General features: G+C 39.4%; 1 protein-coding gene across 8 annotated transcripts in view; it reads left to right on the forward strand.

The window, feature by feature from the left end:
* The window catches only part of magi2a (membrane associated guanylate kinase, WW and PDZ domain containing 2a), a 302713-nt gene that overhangs the window by 278320 nt on the left and 6799 nt on the right, over positions 1–17594 (forward strand). For 5 of the 8 annotated variants that reach the window (XM_067428392.1, XM_067428391.1, XM_067428388.1 and 2 more), the window contains 6 exons: positions 7170–7430; positions 7736–7921; positions 10007–10301; positions 12446–12665; positions 12875–13018; positions 17324–17462. In XM_067428392.1, coding sequence (XP_067284493.1) covers positions 7170–7430; positions 7736–7921; positions 10007–10301; positions 12446–12665; positions 12875–13018; positions 17324–17462 — 1245 coding nt within the window. The remainder of the gene's footprint in view (positions 1–7169; positions 7431–7735; positions 7922–10006; positions 10302–12445; positions 12666–12874; positions 13019–17323; positions 17463–17594) is intronic. The other 3 variants (XM_067428389.1, XM_067428384.1, XM_067428386.1) reach the window with 1 other exon arrangement.

Raw genomic sequence — 17594 nt, forward strand, 5'->3', positions numbered from 1 at the left:
TGGTACATGAACAGTGTTGATCCTGGATGTAAGCTATCATTGCGATCGTAATGAGGCTTCTCGTATTCTTCTTTATCGTTTAGTTTGTTTTTGTAAGCATTTTTGATATTTCTCTGAGTTTAAATATGTTTAAGGTCTACATTATCTGTCTTACTATAGTTGAGGGACTCTTATTTTGATGGGTATTATAGTTTACGGGTAGTGAAAGGGAGTGCTCGCACGCAGATTTATCTGAGTTGTTTTGCAGATACAGATTTACCAGTTAATGCACCCTCGAAAAGGCACATGGTCTGTATATGTTTGTTTATTGTTAGTTGTATGAGTGTTTTTTTGTAATTTGCTGTGTATGTTAGTGATAATGCAACGGAGAGAGAGAGAGTTTGTGAACGAGACGTTAATGCGCACGCTTTGTTTGTTCAGCTCGTACGGTGATTTTTTTGGAGTGAAAAACGATGTAATAAACTTCATAAACCATCAGTAAAGTTTGGTCATCATTCAGAAGGGGTATACGCTACATTTTGTGTCCAAAAACATATTGGGATGACATTTTCACCATGGTTTCCACACTGACAGTTGTCATTGTAAGACATAGCAAATCCGTTTGTTTGTCCGAGTTAGCAACAGTAACTTAGGGGGGCGGGGCTTGCCGATAGGTCAATTGCACTGTGTTGCAAATTCTGCGGTTTTCCAGAGGGTTGTTTTCCATGTCCGTGGGTTGAAGCGACCTCAATTATGTAATATATAGACCCAGGAATGTGAATTTTAGCAGGCAACCTTGCCAAAATAACACACATTTTACCCCCCAACGCCATTTTTTCGCCATCACGTTTCCTATTTCATCTCAAGCATGCAATTCACTGGTTTTGCCATGGTAGGTGTTTTTTATTATAAAAATTAACTTTATTAGAGGAAAAATTGTTTGTTGCGGTGGGACATTTATGAATTTTAGAAAAAAGCATATGATTCTTTGTCCCATCATAGTTTTAAACATGTAATAATATTTTCAAAATAGATATTCATAGTTTAAGATAAATAAATAAAAAGTCTGAGCCGGGGGCAGGTTTAAAACAATAAACTCCTTATTGTTTTAAAAGACATTTGCAACAAAAATAAGGATAGCATGATTCCAATATGACCTTCATATATAGGGGGGGGGGGATGTTTGTTTTAATAAAAATAAATTATTGGGACATAAAACTGCCTGAGACTGAAGAAACCACCTTTAAAGGTTAAGGCTTGTTATTTCCTGACAGTTACAGCAATTATATATTGTTGCAAAGTATATATTACGTGAAGAAGGTAATTGAGGTAATGAAGCAGGTGCAGTTATACTGTTCCTCTGCTGTTTATTATGTGTCCTCTTTCTCTCTCTCTCTCTCTCTCTCTCTCTCTCTCTCTCTCTCTCTCTCTCTCTCTCTCTCTCTCTCTCTCTCTCTCTCTCTCTCTCTCTCTCTCGTCCTCCCTGTCTAATAATTCTTGGTGTAGCTGAGGCTCAGATTTTGTGCCCTTTTAAGCTTTGCCTCCCTCATCCTTCTCAGTGTCTGACTCATCCTCTCATTCTTATCTTTCCTGGACAATCGTTTCTCCCCCTTGCATCTCAGTGGAGCGGTTGGGGAAATGTCTGGCTGCTGGCTTTTTCAGGCTTACTGTTTGATCGCAGAGGGACTTCAGACCAGCGTTAACCAGACTACAGCATCTCTGTTTCTCTCTTTCTCGCACACTTGTATTAATTGTTGCTGATACCTGTTTCTATATCTAAAAATTGTATTTAATGTTTTTAATGTAACTGTTAGAGAGAAAATTATGGAACACCGAATTGATGGCAACGATTTATAGAGAAAGTGGCCTGGATGTGAGGGGTTCAGGGGGATTTTTGCCAGCCTTTGCACTGTGGATGAATACAGTTCTTGTAGAGTGGTGAGGGGTGTACTGATGATTCTCTCAACAGGTGAACCAGACAGAAGTGCAGAGGACAGACTCAATAACTGCAGAGTAGAACTGTATCAGCAGCTCTTGTGGCAACCTCCCCTGGGCCTTTTTCACAATGGAGTCAATAGCCTCTTTTCCACTGTAGGGCTAACATTGGCTGGGTGGGCCCAGTAGTCTTGGATCTCAAGCACCGGGGCCAGTAGCTCTGCAGCGCTACCCTAAAACCCACCCTTAACACGCCTCCATAGAACAATGTCACCTCACGTTTCACCAGTTGACTTAAAACTAGCTAGATATCAAAATGACTTAAAGACTTATCAAGAAAAGACTGGACCACAAAGAGAACATATACCTATTCAGTTCCTCCTGCTTTCATTTATTTGCTATCACAAGAAGAATCCACAAATAACAATTTCATTAAAGCTTACATTTAGAAAAACATTGATAAAATATGTTTATGTCACATTTCTTTAGAAAGAGTGAGCATTTCTATACAGTTTCAACAAAATGGTGTGATCTGAGGAAGTTTGAGTGATCTCTGCTGTCTGACTACACTGTTATCTTTTCAGCTTATGAGAAGAAAACAGGAGTTATGAGTTTACCAGTTAACTGGAGTGCATGTTTTTTATGACATGCAGATACATTATTTCGGTATCAACAAAGGAACAGGGAATAGACAGTTAAAACATGAAATTAAAATAAATACACAGTTATTTGTCTACCTTCTTCAAGCAGTCTTTTTCATAAACATCTACAGTCTTGTTCAAAATAATAGCAGTACAATGTGACTAACCAGAATAATCAAGGTTTTTCGTATATTTTTTTATTGCTACGTGGCAAACAAGTTACCAGTAGGTTCAGTAGATTCTCAGAAAACAAATGAGACCCAGCATTCATGATATGCACGCTCTTAAGGCTGTGCAATTGGGCAATTAGTTGAATTAGTTGAAAGGGGTGTATTCAAAAAAATAGCAGTGTGGCATTCAATCACTGAGGTCATCAATTTTGTGAAGAAACAGGTGTGAATCAGGTGGCCCCTATTTAAGGATGAAGCCAACACTTGTTGAACATGCATTTGAAAGCTGAGGAAAATGGGTCGTTCAAGACATTGTTCAGAAGAACAGCGTACTTTGATTAAAAAGTTGATTAGAGAAAACTCCTCTTGATTAGAGGAAAACCTATAAAGAGGTGTAAAAAATGATAGCCTGTTCAGCTAAAATGATCTCTAATGCCTTAAAATGGAGAGCAAAACCAGAGAGACGTGGAAGAAAACGGAAGACAACCATCAAAATGGATAGAAGAATAACCAGAATGGCAAAGGCTCAGCCAATGATCACCTCCAGGATGATCAAAGACAGTCTGGAGTTACCTGTAAGTACTGTGACAGTTAGAAGACGTCTGTGTGAAGCTAATCTATTTTCAAGGATCCCCCGCAAAGTCCCTCTGTTAAAAAAAAGGCATGTGCAGAAGAGGTTACAATTTGCCAAAGAACACATCAACTGGCCTAAAGAGAAATGGAGGAACATTTTGTGGGCTGATGAGAGTAAAATTGTTCTTTTTGGGTCCAAGGGCCACAGGCAGTTTGTGAGACGACCCCCAAACTCTGAATTCAAGCCACAGTACACAGTGAAGACAGTGAAGCATGGAGGTGCAAGCATCATGATATGGGCATGTTTCTCCTACTATGGTGTTGGGCCTATTTATCGCATACCAGGGATCATGGATCAGTTTGCATATGTTAAAATACTTGAAGAGGTCATGTTGCCCTATGCTGAAGAGGACATGCCCTTGAAATGGTTGTTTCAACAAGACAATGACCCAAAACACACTAGTAAACGGGCAAAGTCTTGGTTCCATACCAACAAAATTAATGTTATGGAGTGGCCAGCCCAATCTCCAGACCTTAATCCAATTGAGAACTTGTGGGGTGATATCAAAAATGCTGTTTCTGAAGCAAAACCAAGAAATGTGAATGAATTGTGGAGTGTTGTTAAAGAATCATGGAGTGGAATAACAGTTGAGAGGTGCCACAAGTTGGTTGACTCCATGCCACACAGATGTCAAGCAGTTTTAAAAAACTGTGGTCATACAACTAAATATTAGTTTAGTGATTCACAGGATTGCTAAATCCCAGGAAAAAAAAATGTTTGTACAAAATAGTTTTGAGTTTGTACAGTCAAAGGTAGACACTGCTATTTTTTGAACACACCCCTTTCAACTAATTGCCCAATTGCACAGCCTTAAGAGCGTGCATATCATGAATGCTGGGTCTTGTTTGTTTTCTGACAATCTACTGAACCTACTGGTAACTTGTTTGCCACGTAGCAATAAAAAATATACTAAAAACCTTGATTATTCTGGTTAGTCACATTGTACTGCTATTATTTTGAACAAGACTGTATATATTATCACATTAAGTAGCCTTTACCTAGCCTAGAAATCAAGACGCACCCTAGCGGCAGCAAATCTAATCTGCCCGCGAGTGTCGTCTAGCTACTTTCAATGCTCTTCTGAGCTGTAAACGTCAAACTCTGGTCGGGCCAATACCACATCGTGTATAGAGTCGGTGGGCGGGGCTTAACATAATGACGATGGCCGAGTTGCGCTTGCGTGCTTCTAGTAAACACAGAAACTGGCGAACGGCGGCGGTCTTTCGAATCAGCTTTGACCGCAACTCTGGAAGACTAGGAGTTAAGCTTTTCTCTGAGAAAAGAACAAAGAACGGCACTGAAATCATTCTTAAGAAGGGGAGATGTGTTCGGAGTTTTGCTGACAGGATATGGCTAATCTATTATTTATTAATCTATTAATCTATCAACGAGCTCCGTTTCACCTTCGTTGCTCTGGTTGGTTGTAGCGCTATCCTATTGCGTGCAAAGGGAGTTTGAAACACAACCGTTTATCCCGCCCCTCGGATTGAGCCCTGTTAATGGTGAGTTTCCAAACCAAACATCTTGATGTGGGTCTGGCTTGTGCGGCTAGCCTTTACCATCACATATATTTCTGCATCATACAGTGTTGAGAATCCCAGTCAGATCGCAACAAAGTTATTTTCAAATACTCGCTGGTGTCTGAAAGTGAGTTTTGAGCTGAATTTTTTTTAAAATGTCTTAAATGCTGAAGTTGATCAGGTAAACTCGGGTAATCTCTTAAGCCCCAGTTGGCCTGCTTTGGACTAATGTATTTGGCAGGCCAAAAATCCTTGGCCGTTGGCCCCGTCCAATGTGTTGGATTGTTCCTCCTAAAGTCCACAATCTTCTCCAATGTTTTGAGTGTGTTCAGCTCCAGGTTGTTGTGACTGCACCAGACAGCCAGTTGTTCAACCCCTTGTCTGTATGCAGACTCATCACCGTCCTGGGGTGCGTTTCCCAAAAGCATCGTTAGCCAACTACAAGTTCCGTTGCTATCAACATAGTTCAACAAGTCTGTGTTTCCTGAAACCATCGTTCCAACGAACATTCGCAAACAGCGTCGCAAACTTGCGTGTTTGCAACGACAGATCTCGACCTGTGGTTAGAAGCATAGTTTTTTTGTTTGTATGACATGTGGACTTAATAAATACTTATCTTGAGCAAAATAAGCAAGCTGACATTTAGTACAATCTATTAGCCTGACAAGCCAGACCCACATCAAGATGTTTGGTCTGGAAACTCACCATTGACGGTGCTCAATCCGAGCGGCGGGATAAACGGTTGTCTTTCAAACTCCCTCTGCACGCAATTGGATAGCGCTACCACCGACCAGAGCAACGAATGTGAAGCAGAGCTAACGTTAGTTGACATATTAAACTTCCGCCATATCCGTTCGACAAAACTCTGTTCTTTTCTCAGAGAAAAGCTTAACTCCAAGTCTCCCAGAGTCTAGGTCAAAGCTGATTCGAAAGACAGCCGTTCGCCAGTTTCTGTGTTTACTAGAAGCACGCAAGCGCAACTCGGCTGTCATTATGTTAAACCCCGCCCACCGACTCTATACACTATGTGATTGGCCCTATCAGAGTTTGGCTTTTACAGCTCAGAAGTGTATTGAGAGTTGCTAGATGACACTTGCATCAGATTAGATTTGCTGCCGCTAGGATGCGTCTAGATTTCTAGGCTAACAATCTATATCTTTTATCTCAAATACATACAAATGTAATTTATGTCTATTAAATGTGTCAAGAGATTTAAAGCACCGTTTTTGAAGAGTGCGCATGTGTGGATGTGCTCTACTACGCAAGAACGAGCCTATGATTGAATCTGAAAATAAAGCAAAATAACTGAGAAATATAAGAATTAGTCCTTAGGTGCCACGTCCATAATTTATAGCAAAAAAATTTGCATGAATTCGATCTCAAAAGAATTAATTAAAACCAGTTTTTACTCCACCACCTGCATGACATCATTAGCCAACATGGTTGAATGACAGATTTGCAACAATACGGTTTTGGGAAACAGTCATGACTAGCTAGTTGATTTTTTCAATGATGCATCGTACTATGGTAGTTAGGCAGTGAGTCACGCCATTGTATGGAAGACACACCCCTGGATGAGGCAGATGAGTGTGGTGTCATCTGCAAACTTCAAGAGCTTGACTGTTTGGTCTTTGGTGGAGCAGTCGTTGGTGTACAGGGAGAAGGGTAGTGGGGAGAGTACACATCCCTGGGGGCCACCAGTGCTAATTATGTGGATGTTGGTGATCCACTGACAGTTGGAGGAGGGCACAGAGAGGTGGGTTCAGGGGCGTGGGACTGGGGGGATAAAGGGTACTGAGTAACCAGGGCCCGAGGCAGGGGGGGGGGGGGGGGGGGGGGGCCTTAGAAGTCAGTTTTCTATACATACACATACATGGTACGGGGGCCCAGCAAGATGGTTTGTACCCAGGGCCCAAAATTTGGTGCTACGCCCCTGGGTGGGTTAATTTAGGCATGAGAAGGTTTGGAATGATGGTGTTGAAGGACGAGCTGAAGTCCACAAACAGGATCCTCACATAAGTCCCTGGTTTGTCCAGATGTTGCAGGATGTAGTGCAGTCCCATGTTGACTGCATCATCTTCAAACCAAGCAAACTTCAGGGGGTCTAGCAAGGGTCCAGTAATGTACTTCAGGTCGGGCTACACATGACCACAGACGTTAAAGGGAAATTGAAGGAAAATGCTAAGTCAGTAAAAGGGTTCCTTGAACAGTCTATTTATTGTACTTTCTCTCTCTCTCTCTCTCTCTCTCTCTCTCTCTCTCTCTCTCTCTCTCTCTCTGGTATCTTCAGGTGAACCCTTTCCAGAGAATGGCCGCAGTCCTGGATCTACCCAGCACAGTTCCCCCAGGAGTGACTTCAACTCCAGAATGTTCTGCAACTCTGCCCCCTCACAAAACTCCGCCCCATCCACCACAGGCTCCTCCCCACCAGACACAGTAACCAATCAGAATCTGCAGCCTAGCGATGTCACCATTCAGCGCAAGGAGAGTGAAGGGTTTGGATTCGTTATTATCAGTTCACTCAACAGGCCTGAAACTGCGGCTGCTGCTGGTAAGAAAGGACTATTTTGTACACTTTAACTTTCAATTGGGGACATTCCTTTACTGTAATAGCTCACTTAGGCTGGCTGCTTCAGAGGGTCATAGTGATTTTAAAAGTGCTGCATGTCCTCATAAACCTGTGTATTAATAATGGATGTACTTCTATTTGAGGGCTGAAGAGGCTAGTTTCAGTGTTCTAATGCAGCGCCCACGCTCGTATATAAAAACAGCTCCACTAACATGAAAGGACAGAGTGCAGAAAAAGAGCTCTCTCAATGTATTACGTAAAAAGTATTTGTGCATGTGTGTTGTAAGCTGTGCCTCATAAGATTGGCCGCATCATTGAGGGAAGCCCAGCAGACCACTGCGGGAAGCTCAAGGTTGGAGATCGTATACTGGCCGTCAACCATCAGTCTATCGTCAACATGCCACACGCAGACATCGTCAAACTGATCAAGGACGCGGGACTCACTGTCACACTCAGGATCATCCCTCAGGAGGGTGAGTGGACATCTGCGAACACTAATTCTGCTACTAAAGTGAATTTATAGGTTGACTTCCTGAACATTGCTCTGTGATGTCAACTGGCTCAACCAGTGGTGTGAGATTTTGAAGTTGAAATGTGATTGGATATTGCTGTTTTTCCCAAATGGTAGTTTGTGATAAAAAAAAAAATGAGGAAGTTCATGAGATTGTGACTGAAATGTCAGTGCTAAATAAAATTATTTTATTTAAAGATTTAAAAAAATAACTGGTGCAAATAAAATGTGCAAATAAAATTCGTAAAATTGCAACACAATAAAAAATGATAGCTAAATGACGTGCAAAAATATGTATATACCGAAATTAAAAGTTAAATGTATAGTTAAAAAATCCAGTGTATAGCATTAGTTGTGAATTAGCCTTAGCTAAAAACGCTATGATGCATACATCAGATGAATGTTCAAATGTATGTTTTTTTGTATCTGTCCCTATCCAAATAAACTTAAATAAATAAGTTCTGCCAGGTCACAATGCTGTCAGCTGATCAAGTCTACCTATGGGAATATAATGCTATCGTAGCATGCCCATATAAGCTCCTTCAGTATCTTCTATCATGTTTCTCTAGAGCTAATTACCCTCCTTCAGCCCCAGCTCCTCCTGTCGTCAGTCAGGATTTGGTATTCTGCTTCCCCCCCTTGAATCAGACTACATTCCCAAATTAGGTTTTACATTTTAATTTTAGACATTAATGCTATCTGCAATACATTGTTGCTTCTGTTTTGTTAACCCTAGAGAGGTTTTATACCTGCTCTTATCTATGCTAGGCTGAATAGATGCGCAGGGAGTTCTTGCCCAGAACAGAACTATACCTCCAAACTATAGCTCTAAACTATATGCTAATCGTCTATCATCTTTGACGATTGTGATCCTGACAGAAATTACATTTCTGTCATCATTTGCTTACAAAAAAGGCATACCGATTTGTAGTGACATGAGGATGAGTAAATGGCAACAGAATGTCACTTTGGGAGCTTTAAAGAGCCTGATTCAATAAATGATAGCACACAAATAAAAAACCTGCATCTTATTCACCAACCACCAAAAATCCACTTTGACTACTCGGTCATTCTGTCCTTTCTATGTAAATTATAATTATTATCAATCTTTTTTACACTGGTCACTTCATGTGTTTTTACTGATCAACTGTTATAACTTTAAACATAGCTACATACATGTGTCTCCAAAATACAAATCAGTTTCAAATTCAAATTCAGTGTCACCAAAAGCAACTATATGTGGAGAGACTGGTAGCACTGGTAAGAGAATTTAGTCGCACTACCTTCAGTTTCATTTGCAGCAGTTTGCACGTCATCTTGTTCAATTGATACTTACTGTATCTACAGTGTGCTATAGCTTGTGGCTTTAACAACCAGATGCATTGTCTTTGGAATGTGTCTCACCTCCTGAAGTGGTTTGAGTGATCGGATTGCAATCCATCTCGAATGAGTCTCGGGTGGCATTTACACCTGGTCATTTCTCGATCGATTCACCATTTCATGAAAATGCCTGAAGTGGCCAAGTATAAATAGGCCTATTGTGGAAGCTTGTTTCATCTCGCAATTCTGTATTTTTTTCTCAGAAGTGCAAGGTATAAACTCACAATTGCGAGTCAAAATTATGAGATATTAAGTCGCAATTGCCTGATATTAAAGTCGCAAACTCGCAATTCAGACTTTTTTTACTCACAATTGCAAGTTTATACCTCACAATTCTGTCGTTATAACGAAATTAAAGTTAAAGATAAGCGATAAAAAGTCGCAGTTACATTTTTTTAATTCTGTGGAATTATTTAATTCTGGAAAGTTTAGTAAAGTATGCCAGATTATTATGTTTCATACACACATTTTAGATTATTATATACTCCATGAACTAGCACTCGGTTTTTCATCTTGTACCAGCCTTTTTGTTTGGGTGTTTGCACTGTTAATTTATTTGCATAAATATTTTTGTGTATTTAGAGCTAAAACAATGCAGACAGAACATGCAACAACAAAAAATATCTATTTTAGAAGCTTAGTTTTTTGTCTTTTCTCCATTTTTCAGAGACAAACAGCACGCCGTCGGCAGGCAGCTCAGAGAAGCAGAGCCCTATGGCCCAGCCCAGTCCAGTTTGCCAACCCAGCACTGTGAACCAGACCGGTGCTGCCCCTCTACTCAACTCCAACCCTCAAACCAACTCTGCACCTCAACCCAGCCCCATAACACAGGCTAATTCAGAAGCACAACCGAGCCCTGTCATTCAAAACAGCCCAGCCAATCATCCCAGCTCAGTGACCCAACAGAACCCGCCCATCCAGCCCTCCACAGTGCCAGTGCAGATCTACAGCCACGATAGCAGGCAAGACACCCACTTAATAAATATCGGTTTAAGCATTTTTTGTATCTGATTTAATAAGGTTAACCTATTTAGACATAATTATGATTTTAGGTTATGAAAACCTACACATATTTTGCAGTGGGTTCAAGTTGGTCACATGATTTGATACGTTGACTAACAGAAAGCTGCTTGGTTTGAAAGTGACTTCTGTGTTATCTGTGAATAATATGTTGTTTTGTGAAATTGTATGTGTTCACCCTAATGAATGTGACCTAACCTTAATGGATGTGACCTCAATTAGTTCACCCAAAAATAAAAATATTTTGTGTCATTAAATACTCATTACCCTCATGTCGTTCTAAACCCGTAAGACATTCGAACATAAGTGAAGATACTTTTGATGAAATCCGAGAGCTCTCTGACCCCTCCATAGATAGCTATTTAATTAACACTTTCAATCTGATCCATCATGCCCTGTTACCACTGTGCAGGCTGGTGGCGGTGGTGTAATGGTGTGGGGGATGTTTTCTTGGCTCACTTTAGGCCCCTTAGTGCCAATTGGGCATCATTTAAATGCCACGGCCTACCTGAGCATTGTTTCTGACCATGTCCATCCCTTTATGACCACCATGTACCCATCCTCTGATGGCTACTTCCAGCAGGATATTAATGCACCATGTCACAAAGCTCAAATCATTTCAAATTGGTTTCTTGAACATGACAATGAGTTCACTGTACTAAAATGACCCCCACAGTCAGCAGATCTCAACCCAATAGAGCATCTTTAGGATGTGGTGGAACGGGAGCTTCGTGCCCTGGATGTGCATCCAACAAATCTCCATCAACTGCTAGATGCTATCCTATCAATATGGGCCAACATTTCTAAAGAATGCTTTCAGCACCTTGTTGAATCAATGCCAAGTAGAATTAAAGCAGTTTTGAAGGCGAAAGGGGGTCAAACACAGTATTAGTTTGGTGTTCCTAATAATCCTTTAGGTGAGTGTATAACTGCTCCACACGGCTCCGGGGAAGTATTGCGTTTGTGGTAGAAAAATATTCATATTTAAAACTTTATAAAGTAAAATATCTAACTTCTGCCAGATCGAAAAAAAATTTAACTGGTGTGCACACGCAGTGTAAGCATTTTGAACTGCGACAGGTGCTTCACTTTTTTTCCATAAGTTGAATACGGAAGTTTTAAGTATGGATATTTTTGTAACACAAATGCATCGCTTCGCTTCAGAAGACCTGTATTAACCCGCGGAGCCCAGTGGAGCAGTTATATGATGGACAGAATGCACTTTTAGGGACTTCAAAAATGAAAAATCGCTGCCGTTTAGAAGCTTTGAAGAGCCAGGACATGTTTTTATATAACTGTATTGTATTCGTCTGAAAGAAGAATGTCATATACACCTAGGATGACTTGAGGGTGAGTAAATCATGGGATCATTTGAATTTTTGGGTGAACTATCCCTTTAATGGTTATTATGGCTTATATTAAAATTCTATACTATTATGTCTAAATAAATGTAAAAATACAACACTAAAATCAGTTGTTTTAAATTCTACAAGTCAATCTAGACACCGCAACATTATAACGTATCAAATGAAAGATGGATATTTTGCTGACGGTTAACCGATATGGAAGCGATATATTGTGCGTCCCTAATCATTTGAACGGACACATTCAAGTCAAAAAATGTTCAAACCACTAAAGTTCACTATTACAGACTCTCTCTCACTATAAGGTTGTTGTGTAAAATCACTTATCTCTTACAGAACTGAATAATTTACCTGCGTGGCTCTTTAAAACAGTTTTTAATCATTTATATAGCCTGCAGGGGCCAATGATTTCACTTCCTCTCCATGCTCACTCAAGTTTCAATATACACCCTAGAGCTCCTCAGGCTTCGCCATTTTCAACAGAACATTATCCTGCATTAAACTTTAAAATTCATTAGAGCGCTAGCTCTGTCAGTGGTAAGTAGCTTTTGACCGCATCCACTGAAAAAAACGATGTAAACAGAGTAAACATTATGAGACAATCTCCTCATTTCCGTCTCTGTATATTACAGTTTTTTCTATTTTTAATTGACAGATTTTTTTTTTAACAAGAAAGAGTGTAACGGCATTAGTGCTCACTGGTTCTGCTCTGATTGGTTAAGCAGCTACAGGTCAGAGGTGAAAGCAAGACAGGACGTAAAACCCGATATTCGGCAGCCGTTCACTGATTACCGCCAACCCCCGGTGGACTACCGACACCCTCCTGTAGCGGATTACCGACAGCCGCCTACGCTCGATTACAGACACCCCCCGCTGCTGGACTACAGACAGCTGTCCACTGATCCTCGCACCTTTCCCTTACCGGACTACAGGATGCCACAGGTAACCCTGCTGCCACTCTGTATTCACTCCTACAGAAATACACACTGATATCATCATTCATCACCAACCATTAATATCATGAAATGAATATGTTAAAGTGTATAAAGTGCCACTGACAGATCATTTCCATAAAGTATACATTAGGCATGTTCATAAAACAGTATGCTCGTTAAATTCCTTAATTCATATGTGTGTGTGTGTGTTGGCAGGATTTCGATTTCTTCACAGTTGAGTTGGAAAAGGGTATGAAAGGTTTCGGCTTTAGTATCCGTGGAGGTCGTGAGTATAAGATGGACCTGTTTGTTCTGCGATTGGCTGAAGATGGACCTGCCATACGCAATGGGAGGATGAGGGTGAGCTGAAATCGCCTGTCCATATCTATCTATCTATCTATCTATCTATCTATCTATCTATCTATCTATCTATCTATCTATCTATCTATCTATCTATCTATCTATCTATCTATCTATCTATCTATCTATCTATCTATCTATCTATCTATCTATCTATCTGTCTGTCTGTCTGTCTGTCTGTCTGTCTGTCTGTCTATCTATCTATCTCCTCTGCAGATGTTCTGTTCCCTGTTAAGCTCTTGTCCGTAATGAAGCTGTCATAGCTAATATGAATGAAATAGCCCCCTTAGCCCTATCTCTCTTTTCCTACCTCTTATGCCATCCTTTTCATATTTAGTCCATTACCTGAGTGTTCTGTTCCATTCAAGAGCCTCAGTTCTGACTGTAAACATCACCCTGTCTTCTTTCAAGTTGTGAATATAGCACAGCACAAAATGCCTTTTGAAACTATAATTACCTTGTGGTGGAACCGACCTGTGGTATTTTAAAAAAGTCCATTAAGCATGAAGTCATACAGCCCCATGCAGACACTGCTACCGGGTTTCCACACATACCCTCTACATATACCGAAAACACGGTATAGCTGCTGACGCTGCTAGCTGCGATGCTTTTACTAACACTCTCCACCCCAAAGGTCAGAGGAACCCGGCCCCAGACATAGTGCAAGAACAAAAAACGAGAGACTCCTTGTCAATAATGAGAGAGTTGAGGTCATATTGCTCTCTGCCCCTAATTTAAACAAGATCTTAATGAGTCACAAAAAACTTGCTGCCCATCGCTGGCAGTGACCTGCCCAGACTTCTACATTATCCAGACCATTTGAGAGGAATCCTCCATTTGTTACTATAATTGGCTCGTTCATTTTCCTCAGCCCCCTGGCCAATTAGTTCACCGACACAAGACAAGTTCAATGCGCCTACATGCTCAGCATCAGCATGTATGTGGGCACATTTTCCTGTTATAGAGGCACCAATATTTTCATAATTAAGCAACCTTTTTCTACATTATTTGTTTGTTGGTTAAGGGAAAATATTATAGTATTTATTAAGGATGAGAAAAACTCAATTATTGTTTTATTAAAATATTTTTGTTTAATTGTCCAAATAAACCAATATGCACAATTATTTGTTTATTAATTAGTATGCATTATGTAGTTGAATGTGTGTATTATGGCATTATACTACAGTTATATAAAATAATACACATTATTATTGAATAAAAAATATTATATTATTATTATATTACATTACTAGAATTAAATAGTCACTGGGTTTTCCGTAACCGAAAAGAACAAAGGATAAGGGTACATACATATTTTAACTTTATTTTTTAAAGTATTCTTTATACAGTCAAACCAAAATGTATTCAGACACCTTTAACCATTTCTCACATTATCACAGTTTATTTGCTATAGTTTAGAAAATGGTAATAAAATATGACGAACTCAGTTAAACTGCGCCAGACCAAATTCATCTTGATAATGTCAGATAACTTTGATAGTAAGGTATGTAATGGATTACAATCAACTGTCAGCTGTTCAATTTAAGTACACAATTAGATAATACCGTCAACCAATTACCAAGCAATGCTTCATTTTGTTCAGTCTGTGCTGTAAAAGGTCACATTAGAAATTAATCAAAACATGGTCAGGTCATAGTGTCTGAATAAGTTTGGTCCCAAAATGTTATCAATTTTACTTCTATTCCACTGTATGAGGACTTTTTGGGTATAATATGTTGCAGTTTTCGTTATTTTGCTATCCTCACTTACATAAATGAACTTCAGTGTCCTGCATCCACTTGTAACAAATATTACATCTGGTGTCTGAATATTTTTTGGTTTGACTGTATAACCTTTTAAAATTTGAACAGTGGCAGGTGTTATTCTATGGATGTGAACATAGAATAACATTTTTAAAAAATGGCAAAGACTGACAGATATCAAATGAACAGGCTTATTGCACAAAACAATCTTAGCCCACGCAACAACAACAACAACAAAAACTATGCATAATAAATTACAACATAATATGCATAATAACAGGTATATTCTCACAGCAAATTATATAACAGTTTGACAGTAATTGTCTTGAAATCTATTGTTGAAGGCAGTGTATATATATATATATATATATATATATATATATATATATATATATATATATATATATATATATATATATATATATATATATATATATATATATATATATATATATAGTGCCTTGCAAAAGTATTCATACCCACTGAACTTTTCCACATTTTGACACATTACAACCACAAACAAAAAAATATTTTATTGGGATTTTATATGATAGACCAACACAAAGTGGCACATAATTGTGAAATAGAATGAAATTGATAAATAGTGTCCAAACATTTTTCCAAATAAATATCTGAAAAGTGTATTTATATTCAGCCCCCATAAATCAATACTTTGTAGAACCACCTTTGGCTGCAATTACAGCTGCAAGTCTTTTGGGGTATGTCTCTATCAGTTTTGCACATCTAGAGAGTGAAAGTTTTGCCCATTCTTCTTTGCAAAATAGCTCAAGCTCATGCAGATTGGATGGAGAATGTCTGTGAACAGCAATTTTAAGTCTCACCACAAATTCTCATTTGGATTTAGGGCTGGACTTTGACTCGGTCATTCTAACACATGAATATGCTTTGATCTAAACCATTCCATTGTAGATCTGGCTGTATGTTTAGGGTCGTTGTCCTGATGGAAGGTGAACCTCAGTCCCAGTCTCAAGTCCTTTGCAGACTCTAACAGGTTTTCATCTAAGATTGCCCTGTATTTGGCTCCATCCATCTTTTCATCAACTCTGACTAGCTTCCCTGTCCCTGCTGAAGAAAAGCATCCCCAAAACATGATGCTGCCACCACCATGTTTCACGGTGGGGATGATGTGTTAAGGGCGATGTGCAGTGTTAGGTTTCCTCCACACTTAGCGTTTTGCATTTAGGCCAAAAAGTTCAATTTTGGTCTCATCTGACCAGAGCACCTTCTTCCACATGTTTGCTGTGTCCCCCACATGGCTTGTTGCAAACTGTAAACGGGACTTCTTATGGCTTTCTTTCAACAATGGCTTTTTTCTTGCTACTCTTGCATAAGGGCCAGATTTGTGGAGTGCACGGCTAATAGTTGTCCTGTGGACAGATTCTCCCACATAAGCTGTGGATCTCTGGAGCTCCTCCAGATGTTACCATGGGCTTCTTGACTGCTTCTCTAATTAATAATCTCCTTGCCCGGCCTGTAAGTTTATTTGGACGGCCATGTCTTGGTAGGTTTGCAGTTGTGCCCTACTCTTTCCATTTTCGGATGATGGATTGTACAGTGCTCCGTGAGATGTTTAAGGCTTAGGATATTGATTTATAACCTAACCCTGCTTTAAACTTCTCCACAAATTTATCCCTGACCTGTCTGGTGTGTACTTTGGTCTTCATGATGCTGTTTTTTCACTAATGTTCTCCAAAAAATCTCTGAGGGCTTCACAGAACAGCTGTATTTATACTGAGATTAAATTACACACAGGTGGACTCAATTTACTATTTGAGTGACTTCTGAAGGCAATTAAATTCAACTGGATTTTAGTAAGAGGTATCAGAGTAAAAGGGGCTGAATATAAATGCACCCCACACTTTTCAGATATTTATTTGTAAAAAATGTTTGGACACCATTTATCATTTTCTTTTTATTATCATTATCATTATCATTTTATCCATTTATCATTTATCATTTTCTTTCTATATAATAGAGACAGACAGACAGATACATACATACATACATACATATCACTGATTGACTAGTCACTTAGTGGGCAACTAATTATAGTATTGAGTAAAGGCAATTAACCAGTCCCTTATTATCCTCAGTATCGCACACCTTAACTACAGTTGATGAAGAGCTCTGGTAGTGTAGCTCGTAGGAGCCTCGTGCCCATGATTCATTCATTCAGTCATGCTAATTCTGAAATTAATTGGTACTCTATCTCATTCATGACTGCTAATGCTGATTAGCGCTTAACCAACATGAGTTATGGACATATATTGATCCTACTGAATAAATATCCTTAATAAATGATAGTCATATTGTCATTAAAACCAGAGAGGGTGCAATTCAAATCTGTTGAAAAATAATTACTGCTGTTCTGTATGTGAATTTGCACATCCAACTTCACAAACTTAGGTATATGAATTGCCAGGATAACATTCTCTAGAGTTCAATGTTTGTTTAGGATGGATTTTCCATCAAAAGCACTTTTTCATACAGAGATAATAGCCATGCTTTGTCTGTTTTGCAGGTTGGTGATCAGATTATTGAAATAAATGGGGAGAGCACGAGGGATATGACCCACGCTAGGGCTATTGAGCTCATCAAATCGGGTGGCCGTAGAGTTCGCCTGCTGCTCAAGAGAGGCACAGGGCAGGTCCCTGAGTATGGTAGGTTCACACCAATGTCTGAACACATACCTTACTGCTCAGAATTGTCTACAGTATTAGATCATTTAGGTTACAGGACCCCAAAGAGACGGAGTAACCATGAGTGCAAGACAAATAGGATCTCATCTTTGG

Source organism: Pseudorasbora parva, chromosome 20, assembly GCF_024679245.1.
Source record: "Pseudorasbora parva isolate DD20220531a chromosome 20, ASM2467924v1, whole genome shotgun sequence".
Taxonomy (NCBI): domain Eukaryota; kingdom Metazoa; phylum Chordata; class Actinopteri; order Cypriniformes; family Gobionidae; genus Pseudorasbora; species Pseudorasbora parva.